Raw genomic sequence first — 14,309 nt, 5'->3', positions numbered from 1 at the left:
AGACACGAACAAAGTGAATATTTTTTTTACTATTAGCCATTTTATAATATTGTACTCAATTTTTATTACTATTTTATTTTTACTATATCACATAAAAAAATAAATGAATATTTCTTTTTGGGAAGAAGGGAGTATAAGCTTTTATTAATTAATAAATACTAATAATAAGTGATGAGGGAGTATTTATTTTACCATTATATTTAATATCTATTTATTTATTTCAAACGTCAGTGAACCACTCTCATTATTTAATTAAAACTTTTGTACTATTTTTTTTTTTTCATAAAAAGAAAATTTCAAATATAAAGAAAGCCCTCGGGTCAGTCGCCCATTCACCTACCTTTCTGCATTTCTTCTTTCACATTTGCTGCTGCTCTGTAGAAGCTGAATCAGGCGAAATGGCGTTCGAGAAGATCAAGGTCGCCAATCCTATTGTTGAGATGGACGGTTAGTGTTTCCGATCTCTGCTTATTTCTTTCTTTCGGATTTTTCTTTTTCTTTTTTTGAGTGTGTGGTGTTTAGATCTGGTTTATTGATTGTGTGTTAGCAACCAGATTGAGATCGTGTTTGTTTGCGCTGCGAAGTTTTGAGTTGGATCAGAGGAGAAAACGAAAATCGATGAATAAATGAACTGTTCTTTATTTTAAGTTGGATCCGAGAAGAAAGCAAAATCGATGAATGATATTTTTCTTCAACACTGCTGAGAGAAGTTCTGTTGATTTGTTCAGTTGAATTTGAGTCAAAGCTATGCGTTATCGATGGATTTTTTTTTCAGTAATTGTTTATTTATGTATTCATAAAATAATATTTGTGTTTGACTGAGTTGAACTTGTGATTTGAAGAAATTTTCCATGATGTGTTTGCTCTCACTGTCTGTCTCTCCATCTCTATTCCTTAATTGTATTTTATACAGTAGTTAATATAATTGATATATCTTTAACTTTCAGGAGATGAGATGACCAGAGTTATATGGAAGCTCATCAAGGACAAGGTGATGAATAAGAACTTTTGCTTGATGCATTTTATATGTTTTCTATCAGAAGCCTAAGATTTATTAGTGTGAATACATAATAATATCGGTGTGTTGTTCTGTAGTTGATTCTGCCATTCTTGGAGTTGGATATAAAGTACTTTGACCTTGGCCTTGAACACCGAGACGCTACTGATGATAAAGTTACAGTGGAAAGTGCAGAAGCTACTCTCAAGTATGTAATCTGTTGTATTTCTTCTCGATAGCGAATCTGGGCCCTCCTTTGGTGGCATTTCTTGTTTTGGCCATTTTGTGCAACAACTTGAGAAAATATTTCGTGCTTTTCCTTGAAAAAAGTATATGACTTGCAGGTTTTTGCTTGTATTTCTAACTGTCGAAAACAATAAAGCACTTTGGGGTGCTTCCAGTAGCTTTTTGGATTTCTCTTGAAAAAGAAAGATGATTCTTCTTTAGGCAATTTAATAACTGATTATATTTTCATTGATGACGATAGCTGAGTCTCCTCAACATCTTCCATCAGTTATGTTTCTATGATAAGCTTCTGAAATGTTTTTAACAAAATTTAGTTGTGGAATCTCCCTTTCCAATATTAACTCATTTTTGTAAAAATTATTGTAATGTTGTAATTTGAAGATATTTATAAATTATTTAGATTTTTATTTTAGCTAGAAGTGAAATGAAGATGCATCTGCAAGTATCACCTTATTTACAAGTTCTTATGTTTGAAACTGCAGGTATAATGTGGCAATTAAGTGTGCAACTATCACTCCTGGTGAGTCAGCTTTAAATTGTGGAATGTTCTTGTTTTGGTTATGTCTTCATATATTTAGTTACTGAAAAGCTATCAAAATGTGATTATTTCAGACGAAGCCCGTGTGAAGGAGTTCAGTTTGAAGTCCATGTGGAAAAGTCCGAATGGTACAATCAGAAATATTCTGAATGGTGAGTTTTTCGTTTTCTTACCAATGAGCAATGTTTATTGAAACGAATGGTAGCCACTAATAGGCCCTTCTTCATGCAGGCACTGTCTTCAGAGAACCCATTCTCTGCAAAAATGTTCCCCGTCTTGTCCCGGGTAATTTTTGTAACCCCTTTTGTTTTGTTTTACCCTCTTTTTATATTATTCAGTGGTAATAATGTATTGTTTATCTTGTTTTAGGATGGACAAAACCAATCTGTATTGGAAGGCATGCTTTTGGAGATCAATACCGCGCTACTGATACCGTAATCAAAGGCCCCGGAAAGCTTAAACTTGTTTTTGGTACTGTCTCATTTGACTTGTGATGTTATTGTTGAACAAACTGATATTTGTCGTATCTATCTCTCCTTCTCTTTGTATTTCACTACATAGATGTTAACCAATTGATATTTGGTTTGTATAGTGCCAGAAGGGAAGGATGAGAAGACTGAACTTGAAGTCTACAATTTCACGGGTGAGGGTGGGGTTGCTTTATCAATGTACAACACAGACGAGGTTTGTTTTTATTTTTCTGAATTTAAAAATTGCTTGTCCATTAAAGATTTCACCTGTGATTAATATCTAATTTTACGATGCCATGTTGTGGGTACAGTCCATCCGTGCATTTGCTGATGCTTCAATGAATACCGCATACCAGAAAAAGTGGCCATTGTATCTTAGCACAAAGAACACCATTCTTAAGAAGTATGATGGAAGGTATGCTATTAAAGACCCTAATTTTATCTTTGTAAATTTTCATCTGCTTATTCTTCAATTATATAATTTTTCTTTTTAAAATAAAGATTCAAGGACATATTCCAAGAAGTTTATGAAGCCAGCTGGAAATCAAAGTTTGAGGAAGCAGGAATATGGTAAGCATGTAATCAGCTGTGTTCAATTATATATTGAGCACATGTTCAAATTTCGCCTGTAATTGCAACTGTATGGCTTAAACTATTCAGGTACGAACACCGTCTAATTGATGATATGGTTGCATATGCTCTCAAGAGCGAAGGGGGTTACGTGTGGGCTTGCAAGAACTATGATGGAGATGTACAGAGCGATTTCTTGGCACAAGGCATAGATATACATATATATATATATACATCTATATATGTCTGAATTTTTTGTTTCATGTTGAATAAACTTCAATTTTCTTAATGATATTTTTGCAGGATTTGGATCTCTCGGGCTGATGACCTCCGTGTTGGTATGTTTTTATTGTCTACAGAAAACACTTTCGCCACAATGTATTGCTGAAGCTCATTTCCATATCTTCTATTAGAGAACATGTGTCCTCAATCTCAGAAACTTATGGCACTTAACTATGGTGTCTGATTGGAAGTTTTGCTGGTTTCGTTTCAGGTGTGCCCTGATGGTAAGACAATCGAAGCCGAAGCAGCCCATGGAACTGTTACCCGTCACTACAGGGTTCATCAAAAAGGAGGAGAAACCAGCACAAACAGCATTGCCTCAATATTTGCTTGGACTCGTGGGCTTGCACACAGGTAATTTGCTTAATTATTTTATTTTATTCAGTACATAAGAAATTAGTCCTTTGTGAGATACAAATTAATAGAACCCCAATAGAAAAATTAAAAAAATATATATTCTTAAATATTTTTTTTAGTGATTATCGATGTTTTTCACGTTGGAGTTTATTTTTAAAAAAGGTGTTAATTTGTTATCTTTCTTAAACTAATCTTTTAAACATTTTCTATTGAACTGGGTATGTTTGTTTGGGGGATTATTTCCAAAATCTACTATTAATCAAATTCTTCTCTCTTAAACATCAAATCAAATACCTATTTTTTATTTTTTTATATTTACGTCAACACCTATTTATATCACATCATACAACTATTCCAATTCAAAATTTTTACTATTCAAATCTCAACTCAAAATCCAAACCTCCAAACAAACACTTTGCAATTTATGTGTATCTTCAAACTAGCCATACTTAATTAAACTTGTTTGTTACCACACCATTTTTGTACAATTTAGAGTTCCTCGAGATATATATGTAACATCGATGAATACAATTAACAACTTAGGGCCAAGTTGGATAACAATGCGAAGCTCTTGGAGTTCACCGAGAAGCTAGAAGCAGCTTGTATTGGTGTTGTCGAATCTGGAAAGATGACAAAGGATCTTGCACTCATCATCCATGGCTCCAAGTATCATCATCCCCCGATTTCCTTTCTCGAACTTTCATTATCAATAAATTTTCTCTTAGCATCTAACAATCGATCCTCTATTTTGATGTTGTAGGCTCTCCAGAAGCCAGTATCTGAATACCGAAGAATTCATTGTCGCAGTTGCCGATGAGCTCAACGCCAGACTTTCTTCTTGAAAATTGTACGTATGCCCATCCTTACCATATTTTCTAACTGTCTGACACCACAGCCATTCATCTTAATTTATGCTCGGTTTTTTATCTTTGCAGGGCAAAATGTTTTACTGGTGTGGCGGATCTGGATATTCCCTGAAAATGTTACAAAGCCACGGTAAGTTACTTCTTTACCTTTACCGGAACACATTGTTATGAAAAATTACTGGTGAATAAAGATGCATGCTGCAATTCTTGCCTGTGCTTTTTCTTGCTGCATTTGGACTTTAATTGTTGGATTAGACTATAATTTATATGTGAAGACATGAAAATTTTCTGCTTAATGTGAACTAGAACTATTTGCTTTTACCTGAATCTGTTGGATTAGATTCTGATTTTGTTCCATTGCCATTGTAATACTGTTATTTATTTTAGGAGCATTTTATATGTGTATATATATATATATGGGCGCGGATATGGTGTTGTTTGAGTCGAATCAGCATGTATAGTGAAGGCATATAATATTTACAAAGGGAATGAATATAAATTTGGAAGACCCAAGGAACTATAATATATATTGTTGGAAGAGATTTGGTGCCCGTACAGAATGGTTAAAATTTTATATATTGTATACTTTTGTTACATATATGCCGATTGGATTAAATCAGTATCATGCTAATTTGACTCAATCATCTTAGGATCCGCCACACATATATATATATATATGTATAAATATACCTTCCATTTTGTCTAAATCAAATTAAAAAAGAACATACTTTTTTCTATTGTTCATTCACAATAAGCAAAACCATTCCATACTTTGGAATTTTTCTGTTATTTAACATTGATCTGAATTTAATTCAATACAAATAAGCCATCAATAGAAAGAATCCAAAATGGTGTGTTCCGGTGTGTCTTTCCTATATTTTGTGAAACCTAAAGTCATGATTAGATGTATAATATTTTGTATATAAATAATAGTATATACTCTTTTCTTTCAAGACAATTGACTTTCTTTGACAGTATTTAAGATATGAATATTTAATTAATTAATAATAATGAATTGTGATATTATTTTATGTAAATAATTATATTGAGTTTTAATATAAATTTAATATATATATAATTAAAAAAAATTAAAATATACTCCCTCTGCTTAAATAATGGTGACAAATTTATTGTAGATATAAGAATTTAAGAAGAATATAATTAATAAATAATTTAAAATATATTAATAAAATTTAATTTAATATAATATAAATTCTTATAAATTATTAAAATAACTAATTAGTTTAATAAAAAAATTAATAAATTATAAAATTTAAAATATAAAATATTTCTCAAAAGGATTGAGATGAACAAAAATATAACATGATATGTGGGATGAAGTAAATATATTTTAAATATTTTAAAAATTATATTGCAATTGAAAAGATATATGCAATATGATAATACTGTGCAATAATATTATACAGTAAAAAAACTTTCACATGCAAATGTATCAAAAGAAACTCACCTTTTTGTCGAATCGAATCACTGATCATAGCCCATCCCATCGGAAACACGGGCAATTCACTTACCTGGCGAGCACCATACCTCGAATTCGATCTCCGGCAGACAGCATTAACTGTCTTAACCTCGTAGTCAATGCCTGTCTCACGTCATTCAAGTATGCAATAAACTCCATGGCTTCTGCAGTCGACGTAAAATTTCATTTCATTTCATTTTCTTCCTCCGTAACCAAACCAAAAGACGCCACAAAGCATATATATAACGATGCAATCTTACTTAAGAGGAACTTCAGTCGTATATATTTAATGCTCGTCTTGAATCCAGAAACAAGTGCCGCATAATCTAACAAAAAAGAAAAGAGAACTAGTCGTTACTCAATTTAACACATGTATATAAAAATGATATGATGTTTTGTGACATAAATTAATATATTTTTATAAAAAAATGACGAAAATCAATAAAAGGAAAATGTTGAAGAAAAAACACTTCAAAAAGAACATAGTCCAACTAAAAGACTAGAGTGTTCCTTTATGGTTTCTTGTCAATTTTATGCTATTTGTACAAATCCGTGTTCCTTGAAAAATAAATAATTTTCTCTCATAAAGTATCATATCATATATTATTTGAATAAAAATTCAAACTTTCAAACTCAATCAAAACCTCAAAGAAAACCTTTGGTTTTGGTTTGAATGTCACATTTTGCGATGAAAAATAGTGTATTTTTTTAGAAGTAATCAATAGAGTTGAATAGTAATGAAATTAAATATAATAAATAAACAATCACAAGTAAACGGAAAGTGTTTTAAAATTATACTCCCTCTGTCATCCAGACTAATGTATTGTTTTAGAAAACCTTCTTTTTCTTTTTTTTTTTGTCATCTAAATTTAATTCCTAGTAAAAAAAAAATTATCTATTTTTCTTAAAACTCGAGCTCTCGAAATGAGCACACAATTAGATGACAGATGAAGTATTGAAATATACTGAAGCGAGACAATCGTAATGCATAAATGTATTTGGCATAGCTAAGAAGCAATGATTCATATTGAAATAGTATATTGCAGCGACGCTTACCTGATTCAGAGGCCGTTTCTGCATTGAGACCACGCAAAGCATATTTGGCGTAGCTAAGAAGTCGAATACGCTGAGGTGCGCCTAATTTGCTGATCAAAGACCTTAGAAGCCCACTGTAGGGAATCAAAAGTAAGCCATATATGTTACAAAGATCGATCATTCGCCTCTAATTAAAAGCTTAAAGAGCTGACAATTCTTACTCTGTCCGCAACACTATAAGAAAATCCGGGGGAAGCGATTCCATGAAGGAAGATACATCTTCCATTTTTAGAGACTTCAGATCCTCTCTTAGATATCTTTTTTCTTCAGGCGACATTCCTCTCCCAAGCGCCGATTTGCTTTAAAAAAATTTTGCATATAAAGAACGTGCATTAGTTCCACAGACAAAGACTTTATTTACATAGATACTCCCTCCGGATATTAAAATTAGCCTACTTTGGTCCGGCACGGAGATTAAAAAAAATTAAATATTTTGTTAAAAAAGTAATAGATAGTTGAAGTTTTTTGGAAGTTTAGTTAGAAAGTAAAGTAAATTAAAAGAGAATATAATAAAGTTGGTAGTATCTGTTGTAAATAAGTGTTTAACGGAAGGTAATAATTAAATGTTGGTTTATTGACTTTGCCAAAATTAGTAATGGGATAAATTTAATGGACGGACTAAAAAGAAAGTGGAAATAAATTTGACGGATGGACGAAACATTTTAAACTTTTTGACGCTATTAGACAACAGTAACTTTTTCAAAAACAGAGCCAAATATTTTACTGTTGCTGTAATGTGTACCAAGAGATTTAAATCAAGAAATAAACTTAAAGAGTGTCACCTGTTGATGGTTCGTCCGGTAAATATAACAGGAAAGTATCTAGCATATTTCCCGACTCCAAAAGTGTCGCCGAGCTGCTGTATCTTATGTGAATCCAGCATAATTAATGCTTCCCAGAGACGGCAATAGTTCTTTCTGAAATCTTCAGATAACTGTTTATAGATCCCATGATCCAGAACGACTACATTTAATTGTGTTTCGTAAATAAGAATTTCAGTTTAAGAAGTTGATAAAGTTTCTCATACAAGAAAATGAAATATTTGAATATGTAGGCTTCTGTGTACCTAATGTGAAGCCATTCGGCCCTCCTGGTGAAACTAAGATATTTCCGGGATGTGGATCTCCGTGCAAAAAACCATGGACAAAAATCATCTCCGCAAACACATCTACGAGCCTTTTTGCAACCTGCATTTTGGTGGAGTGTTCTAAATTCATGTTTAATCGAATAGTAAGAAACTAGTGGGATATTAGCCTTGAATAACACATTGTTATAACTATACTTCCATGAACAAACCTCAAGTGGACTTATTCCATTGCGGTTCAAGAATTCCAAGTCATCAACCTGAAAGGCAAGGTATGTCCGGTGAACAATAAGTTACCGGAAAGCAACTGATTACTAAGGGTGTGTTTGGTTGTGACTTCAAACTGAAGTCATCACTATTTACTCCTTAAGGTTATTAATAAAAATATACTATTTTTCTCTCAAAATATCACATCAAAATATTATTTAAATAAAAATTCAAATTGAACACCTCATTTCAAATCATTTTTCAAACCAAAACCAAATAAATCCTGATAGAAGCACCCCAAATGTAAAATAGAAATAAGGAAAATTTTTGTAAAACCATCGACAACATGGTATCATTTCTAGAATAATGTGGACAAAAAAGGTTTTCATAATCATATTCTTAGGCACAATCCAAGTACATATAATTTTCGAAGGCTTCGAATTGTATTGAACATTAGGATTTAGTAAATTACCTTGTGCCCTTCACAAAACTGCATAGTCAAAACCTGGCTGCTAGTGAAATCCTGAAAACATGATCACGGTAGGAGCTGTTAAGATAAAAACAAACAAATAACTTCAGCCTCGATATACAGAATTAGAAGGCGTAAGTATTAATCTTTTATAATGCTGACATATTTATCTATAAAGCCAATGATTAAGTATAATACCCAATAAACTTGTGGGATCCTGATGCTCTTGTTCTTTTTAAAATTGTTTGCTGCTCTTTCTGAGTTTTTAGCCTCCTGAATGAAATCTGCGGAGAAATAAAAAAGGATTCGATCTTTTTAGTTTAAGTCATGCTTGAAATCTCAGCATAATTCAGGCAAGATAGAATTTTTCATCTACTTATCCAACAAATGAAATATTTACTTCAATGTATAGTGTGCTGGAAGTATAACCATTTACTCACCAAGTTCAGAAGATATAGACTTCGAAAATTCTGATACTAACCACTGAAACCTGTATTCTGGGAAAAACTGAAGAAAATTTTGAAATAATCAACATTCAACTGCGTTTAACTCAAACAATATAGCCTAGATAATTCCAGAAATTGACTGCTAGAAGTTTCTCCTCTATTCCAAATGTCTCTATCTCTCTTTTTATAAATATATATATACACACACACACACAATTAGAAAGCTCAATAAGTTTAACTAAATGAAGCATCAAGGCTCTGTTTCTTTAAGTTCTAGTTCTAAATCATCAAATCAAATACCTATTTTTTATTTAATATATTACCAAAAAAATCGATATTCCATTCAATACATCACCCCGAACACCTATCTATATCACGTCAAATACGATTTCAATTCAAAATTTTACTATTCTTATACCCCAAACCCAAATCCAAACCTTAAAGAACACACCCAAAATCTCACCCATGAAACTGATCTTGATAGGAAGGCCATAGTTGTGAGATCAAATTTAATTTGGTACTCTAGTCCTGGATATTGGACCTGTAGTTTAAACAGAAAAATAAAAATTTAGCCACACAAATCATTGAGATTAGTCATATGCACTAAAATAAGAAAAAAAATCAGGCCATGTAAAGCTAGCATAGGCTAATTTATAGCAAATACGAAACAGATATATCCAAATGTACATTAATTAGTCTTAGCCAAATCCATTTCAAACTCTAATATTGTAATGTAAGATTAAAGAACACCAGCATTATTAACTTGTAAGTTAGTTTGCATCTTGATGAAATGGCCACAACTAAGTGCATGGATCAAAAAAAAAAAAAAAAGAACTAAGTGCATGGATCAATCTGCAGTGGATAGCATCTAGATGAAACACTTACACCATAACAGGAAAATAGTATTGCTGCCAACATGACTAGTTTAGGGAAATGTAAATCCACCTAAATCATAAAACAACTACCAGCAATGAAGCCAATTGAACCATCATAGATATTTCAAAACTCGTTCAATGATGACTAATTGGTATTCATTCAAGGGTGTGATTTTAAAGGAAAAGGATACATACATCAAAATAGACATTAGCTCAGCTGATTATAATCACCTTGACTGCAACTTCTTGATGATCTTTCAATAATGCATGGTGTACTTGAGCAATGGAAGCTGCAGCTACTGGTTGCTCATCAAATTCAAGGAATCTGAGATTCATTAGTTTTCAAATCAACTAGTGTTTTTTGAACCCAACGAAAATTGCTATCATGCCAAGTTCAAAAAAATCAGTCCAAGTTCGAACCCTACTCCTTTTGCAGTAGTTTTGATTACTGAACCTCAATACACCTACACATCACACTGATGTCTACTATACACCACAATATCACTAGCATTGAACCAAAACAAGAATTTCAAAAAATAAAGTAAAATAGAATAAGCACTGATGCAATCATTCAGGTAGGAAAATGGCATTTCCAGACAGGCGCCAAGTTAAGCTCTTAGAAAATACCATGTGAATCAAATTGTCAAAACTTACATCTCTGGCAAATCCTTCCCCAAATTCTTGATTATAATTTCTTTGATGGCTTCAAAATCACAAGGAACTGCCTAAAGCATAACCAAGAATGAATATCTTCAAAAAGAACAGAATGAATATGTTCAAAAAAAATTGTTGCAGCTTCATAAATATAAAAAGACTAAAACCTGATCTTGTAAAGATGAAAGTATTGATGAGTACTCTCTGGGAACTTGGCGCACGGCAGCAACAAACTGACCAGCTTTGACATAGAAACCTTTGTTTGCATCACATAGCTTTAAAATCTTCTTTGCTGATCTCAGATGAACCTTAAACGATGATAATAAATTTTAGAAATTTAAAAAGGCATAATCTAACAAAAGCATCAAAAGTAAAGGATACTTTTTCCACAGTGAGTGGTGATCACTTCCGGGCTCAGGGGCTTAGTTGTATAAATGTATGTAATTACATTCATACAGAGCATTGTTTTCTCACAGACGGGAAGCAATAACTATAAACCTCTCTTCAAAATTCCAATTCTTCCAAAAACAATCAGATCAGGTAATACACCCACTCACAATCAGATAATATATTACCATATGAACAGGCTCAAAGTTATGCAAGTTTTGACACAAAAGGCATTAATGGTCTACAATTCATAACACACTGTCACCATTCCACCCTTGCAAACAAAACATCTATAGTTAATATTTGTCGTGCAAGTTCAAAGCCTTAGCTATGAAGTAATGTGCTTTTATATATGACGAAGCAAGGAAGATGATTAGCAAAAAAAGGAACTAAACCAAAATTGAAATTTATACATCTAACGTAAATACCAACAACAGCATCCATAGAATCTATCTTAGTCAGCAGCAACGAGTAGAAAATGTGTAATACTCTGAGATTGGAATGAAATTTAAAAGGATTAATTAGACTCTACTCATATCTAACTATATGCAAATTTTTTTTCGACAGAGCCTACTTAAAAGAACTCTAAAATTAATCTACTTGCTCTAGCACAATTTTAAATTGGATGGCCTCTCGAGAAGTTTGAGAAGGTGCTCACATTTTGTTGGTGGACTCCCGCTTGTAAATAAATAAGTAAATGACCGTCTCACCTAAAAGTTTAAGTTGTTAGGGATATGCATCAGTATTTATTTATTTATGTACACACGGGAGTCCACCAACATATTTCATGGATCTAGTCTATGATCATATAAGATAGCCTGCCGATACCCTTAAGCAGTTAAGCTCCTGAGAAACATGTCAACAGCAGCATTCCTAAACTCAGATAATTAAACTTCCCCAAGCTTCAAGATTTGAATAGTTCCATTCTATATACAAAATCATTTTAGCAAAATCAATTTCGGCAGGATAGGTTACTTAAAAAGTGAACAATAAACTGCTCCACCACTTGAGAAATCGAAATTTCGAACGCTTGTACTATCCCCATTTGTAAATTACATTTTTACCATATCGACATGGCCACCTTATGCTTACGATATGAAATGCATATGTTCCCAATTCATTAAAATGGTTTACCATTATATGTAAATAAAGCGTAGATTAACAACAACAACAACACTTTCAATTAATGAAAACATATTGAAACCATATAAGAATACCAAAAACAGCAGAGCATCAAAAGATCAATTGAAACCAGCAAACATAAGGCGTCGATCAAAAAACCTCAGCCAATGCGAGCCCGAACTCATCACTACCGGCAGGCAAACCGTACAACGAACACTTGTAATCAACCACGCACGAAGTAATCTGCAGAAACACAGTAAAACGAAATTGTGATATGGTAGACACGATTTCAGATTTGGATTCTGAAATTACACCGAGTAACAGTTACAGAAGTCTGAAATTACAGAGAATAGAGCGCGGGAAGAGCGCGCGGCGCCATGGAGGACGGCGGAGGAGAAATCGAGCGTTCTAGCAGCGTCGAAGGAATTATAGGCTAGGGCGGCGGAGGCGGCGGCGGACAGCAAATAGGCGGAGGTTTTGGCGGCTGATTTGAAAGCTGTATATAACGTCATCTCATCTCAGATCCTTTCAGCTGTAAACTACGAACTCCTCACCGTTTTGGCTCTGAGGTGTATCGATCCAATGTTGACCAAAAACGCCATTCCTGCCTGAAAAGAATTCAATACAACAGCAACAACGAAATTTTGAAGAATTGAAGATGTGTAGGCTTTACACAGCACGATCGAACGTCAAATTCTTGTCCAACTTGCTTCAACTCTGAGGATGTTTCTACATTCCAACTTAGATTTTTTTTTTCTTTTTTACGAGAAAATGTATGTGATGTGTTTTGTTTATGTTGCTTTGTGAAAGGGTTTTTCTATTTTTTTAAAAAAATAAATAAATTTTTGGGAAAAAAAATTATTTTTGTCTCGATATAACCAAAATTGACTCAATATAAAATTTTATCCATTTTTGTCATAATATAACTAAAATGTATCGTTCTTTGTTTCAATATAACCGAAACTATCATTTTTTTGTCTCAATATAAAATTTTTATCAATTTTAGTCCCAATATAACCAAAACTTATATTTTTTGTCCCAATATAATCGAACCTTTATTTTTTGTCCCAATGTAAACAAAATGACGAAAAATGCTGACTTGAACTTGTAAGATTGTGCAATCTCTTCATAAAGTTTGCAGCAGACAACAATTCAACCTCTTGCAACAAATCTTACTGCATATTCGTATCCGGTTTGTTGACAGTGGATAAAAAAATAAAGTTTGATTATATTTGGACAAAAAATGATGAATTTTGGTTATATTAGAACTAAAATTGATAAAAATTTTATATTTAGACAAAAATGATAAGTTTTGATTATATTGAGAACAAAAATGATAATTTTGGTTATATTGAGACCAAAATGATAAGATTTTTATATCTTTTGAATAATAGAAAATTTAATACTTTTTTGTTCCTAAGTTTCTTGTTCATGTTACCTTATTTCGTTTCATGTTTCAAGTTATTTTTTTAAAAGAAAAATATTATATATTTTAATTTTTTAAATTTTAACTAAATTAATGAGTTATCAAATTTATAATTATTTTATTATATTATAATTATCATTATTATTATATTTTATTATTATATAATTATCATAAAATTATAAATTTAAACTTTAGATGTCCTACTATATATAATTTGCTTAATGTAATTTATTTTATCAAATTGAATTTACTCAAAATATACTTAAAAATAACGACAAAAAATTATCATATTATAAATAAATAAATAATAAAATAATGTTTCAAATTGTTACAGCTAACGTATCATTTGACTATGTAAAGTCAACAAGTTTACTAATTCTTTAAAGTGTAATTATTATTATTATTATTAGAAGTGTGAAAGTAGTAATTTGAAGTTTAAAGGGAAAATATTATTATTTTTATATATAAAATACTATATATTATTATTATTACTTCCTCCTGTCTGGTGCAAACTTGTGGTTTATTTTTTGCACGTAAATATTTTAATATTAGTATTATAATGAGTTATAGTAAAAAAGACGAAAATACTTTGTTAGTATTGTGTAATATAAAATTAATGACATTTGTGTAATATAGTGTAAGTTGGAATGATATTTATTATGTTAAGTAGACAGTACTATTACTAAAGAAATGACAACTTTATTTTGGGACAGACAAAAATAAAAACTAATAATATTT

At 31.7% G+C, this 14,309-nt stretch overlaps 2 protein-coding genes across 4 annotated transcripts; one reads left to right on the top strand and one right to left on the bottom strand.

Annotated features, from left to right (window-relative positions):
* Positions 1-295: 295 nt before the first annotated feature.
* LOC127242154 (isocitrate dehydrogenase [NADP]) lies at positions 296-4,647 on the top strand. The gene is made up of 16 exons (XM_051261576.1): positions 296-447; positions 948-991; positions 1,096-1,205; positions 1,726-1,763; positions 1,856-1,933; positions 2,013-2,066; positions 2,151-2,252; positions 2,374-2,465; positions 2,563-2,666; positions 2,753-2,821; positions 2,912-3,027; positions 3,125-3,159; positions 3,315-3,457; positions 4,004-4,126; positions 4,221-4,307; positions 4,396-4,647. Exons 1-15 carry the CDS (start codon positions 399-401, stop codon positions 4,300-4,302), a joined length of 1,239 nt encoding a protein of 412 aa, XP_051117533.1. The 5' UTR covers positions 296-398; the 3' UTR covers positions 4,303-4,307; positions 4,396-4,647.
* Positions 4,648-5,643: 996 nt separating this feature from the next.
* Positions 5,644-12,909, bottom strand: LOC127241921 (uncharacterized). Of its 3 annotated transcripts, none has more exons than XM_051261193.1 (17): positions 12,819-12,909; positions 12,490-12,753; positions 12,305-12,388; positions 10,804-10,944; positions 10,637-10,707; positions 10,214-10,307; positions 9,571-9,648; positions 9,102-9,168; positions 8,860-8,945; positions 8,665-8,715; positions 8,198-8,245; positions 7,968-8,088; positions 7,684-7,864; positions 7,063-7,200; positions 6,863-6,975; positions 6,067-6,132; positions 5,644-5,970 (listed from the first exon to the last, which is right to left on the bottom strand). In XM_051261193.1, exons 2-17 carry the CDS (start codon positions 12,655-12,657, stop codon positions 5,855-5,857), a joined length of 1,623 nt encoding a protein of 540 aa, XP_051117150.1. In that variant the 5' UTR covers positions 12,658-12,753; positions 12,819-12,909; the 3' UTR covers positions 5,644-5,854. The 3 variants fall into 3 exon arrangements, with proteins under 3 accessions (XP_051117150.1, XP_051117151.1, XP_051117149.1); XM_051261194.1 differs by having other exon boundaries at positions 12,490-12,749; positions 12,819-12,901; XM_051261192.1 differs by having other exon boundaries at positions 12,490-12,907.
* Positions 12,910-14,309: the final 1,400 nt, after the last annotated feature.

This window comes from Andrographis paniculata, unplaced genomic scaffold (assembly GCF_009805555.1).
Source record: "Andrographis paniculata isolate CXL003 unplaced genomic scaffold, ASM980555v1 Contig86END, whole genome shotgun sequence".
NCBI lineage: Eukaryota > Viridiplantae > Streptophyta > Magnoliopsida > Lamiales > Acanthaceae > Andrographis > Andrographis paniculata.
The sequence above is the reverse complement of the archived record's forward strand: the minus strand, read 5'-3'. Positions and strand labels throughout refer to the sequence as shown.

Bases quoted from the DNA above. Each gene is read 5' to 3' on its own strand.
- LOC127242154 (XM_051261576.1), top strand. From the start codon at position 399: ATGGCGTTCGAGAAGATCAAGGTCGCCAATCCTATTGTTGAGATGGAC. The intron at 1,206-1,725 runs GTATGTAATCTG...TTGAAACTGCAG, and splicing joins AGTGCAGAAGCTACTCTCAA to GTATAATGTGGCAATTAAGT. The intron at 3,028-3,124 runs GCATAGATATAC...ATATTTTTGCAG, and splicing joins GAGCGATTTCTTGGCACAAG to GATTTGGATCTCTCGGGCTG.
- LOC127241921 (XM_051261193.1), bottom strand. From the start codon at position 12,657: ATGACGTTATATACAGCTTTCAAATCAGCCGCCAAAACCTCCGCCTAT. The intron at 8,946-9,101 runs GTGAGTAAATGG...ATTTCTCCGCAG, and splicing joins GTCTATATCTTCTGAACTTG to ATTTCATTCAGGAGGCTAAA. The intron at 8,089-8,197 runs GTTTGTTCATGG...ACCAAAATGCAG, and splicing joins ATGGAATAAGTCCACTTGAG to GTTGCAAAAAGGCTCGTAGA.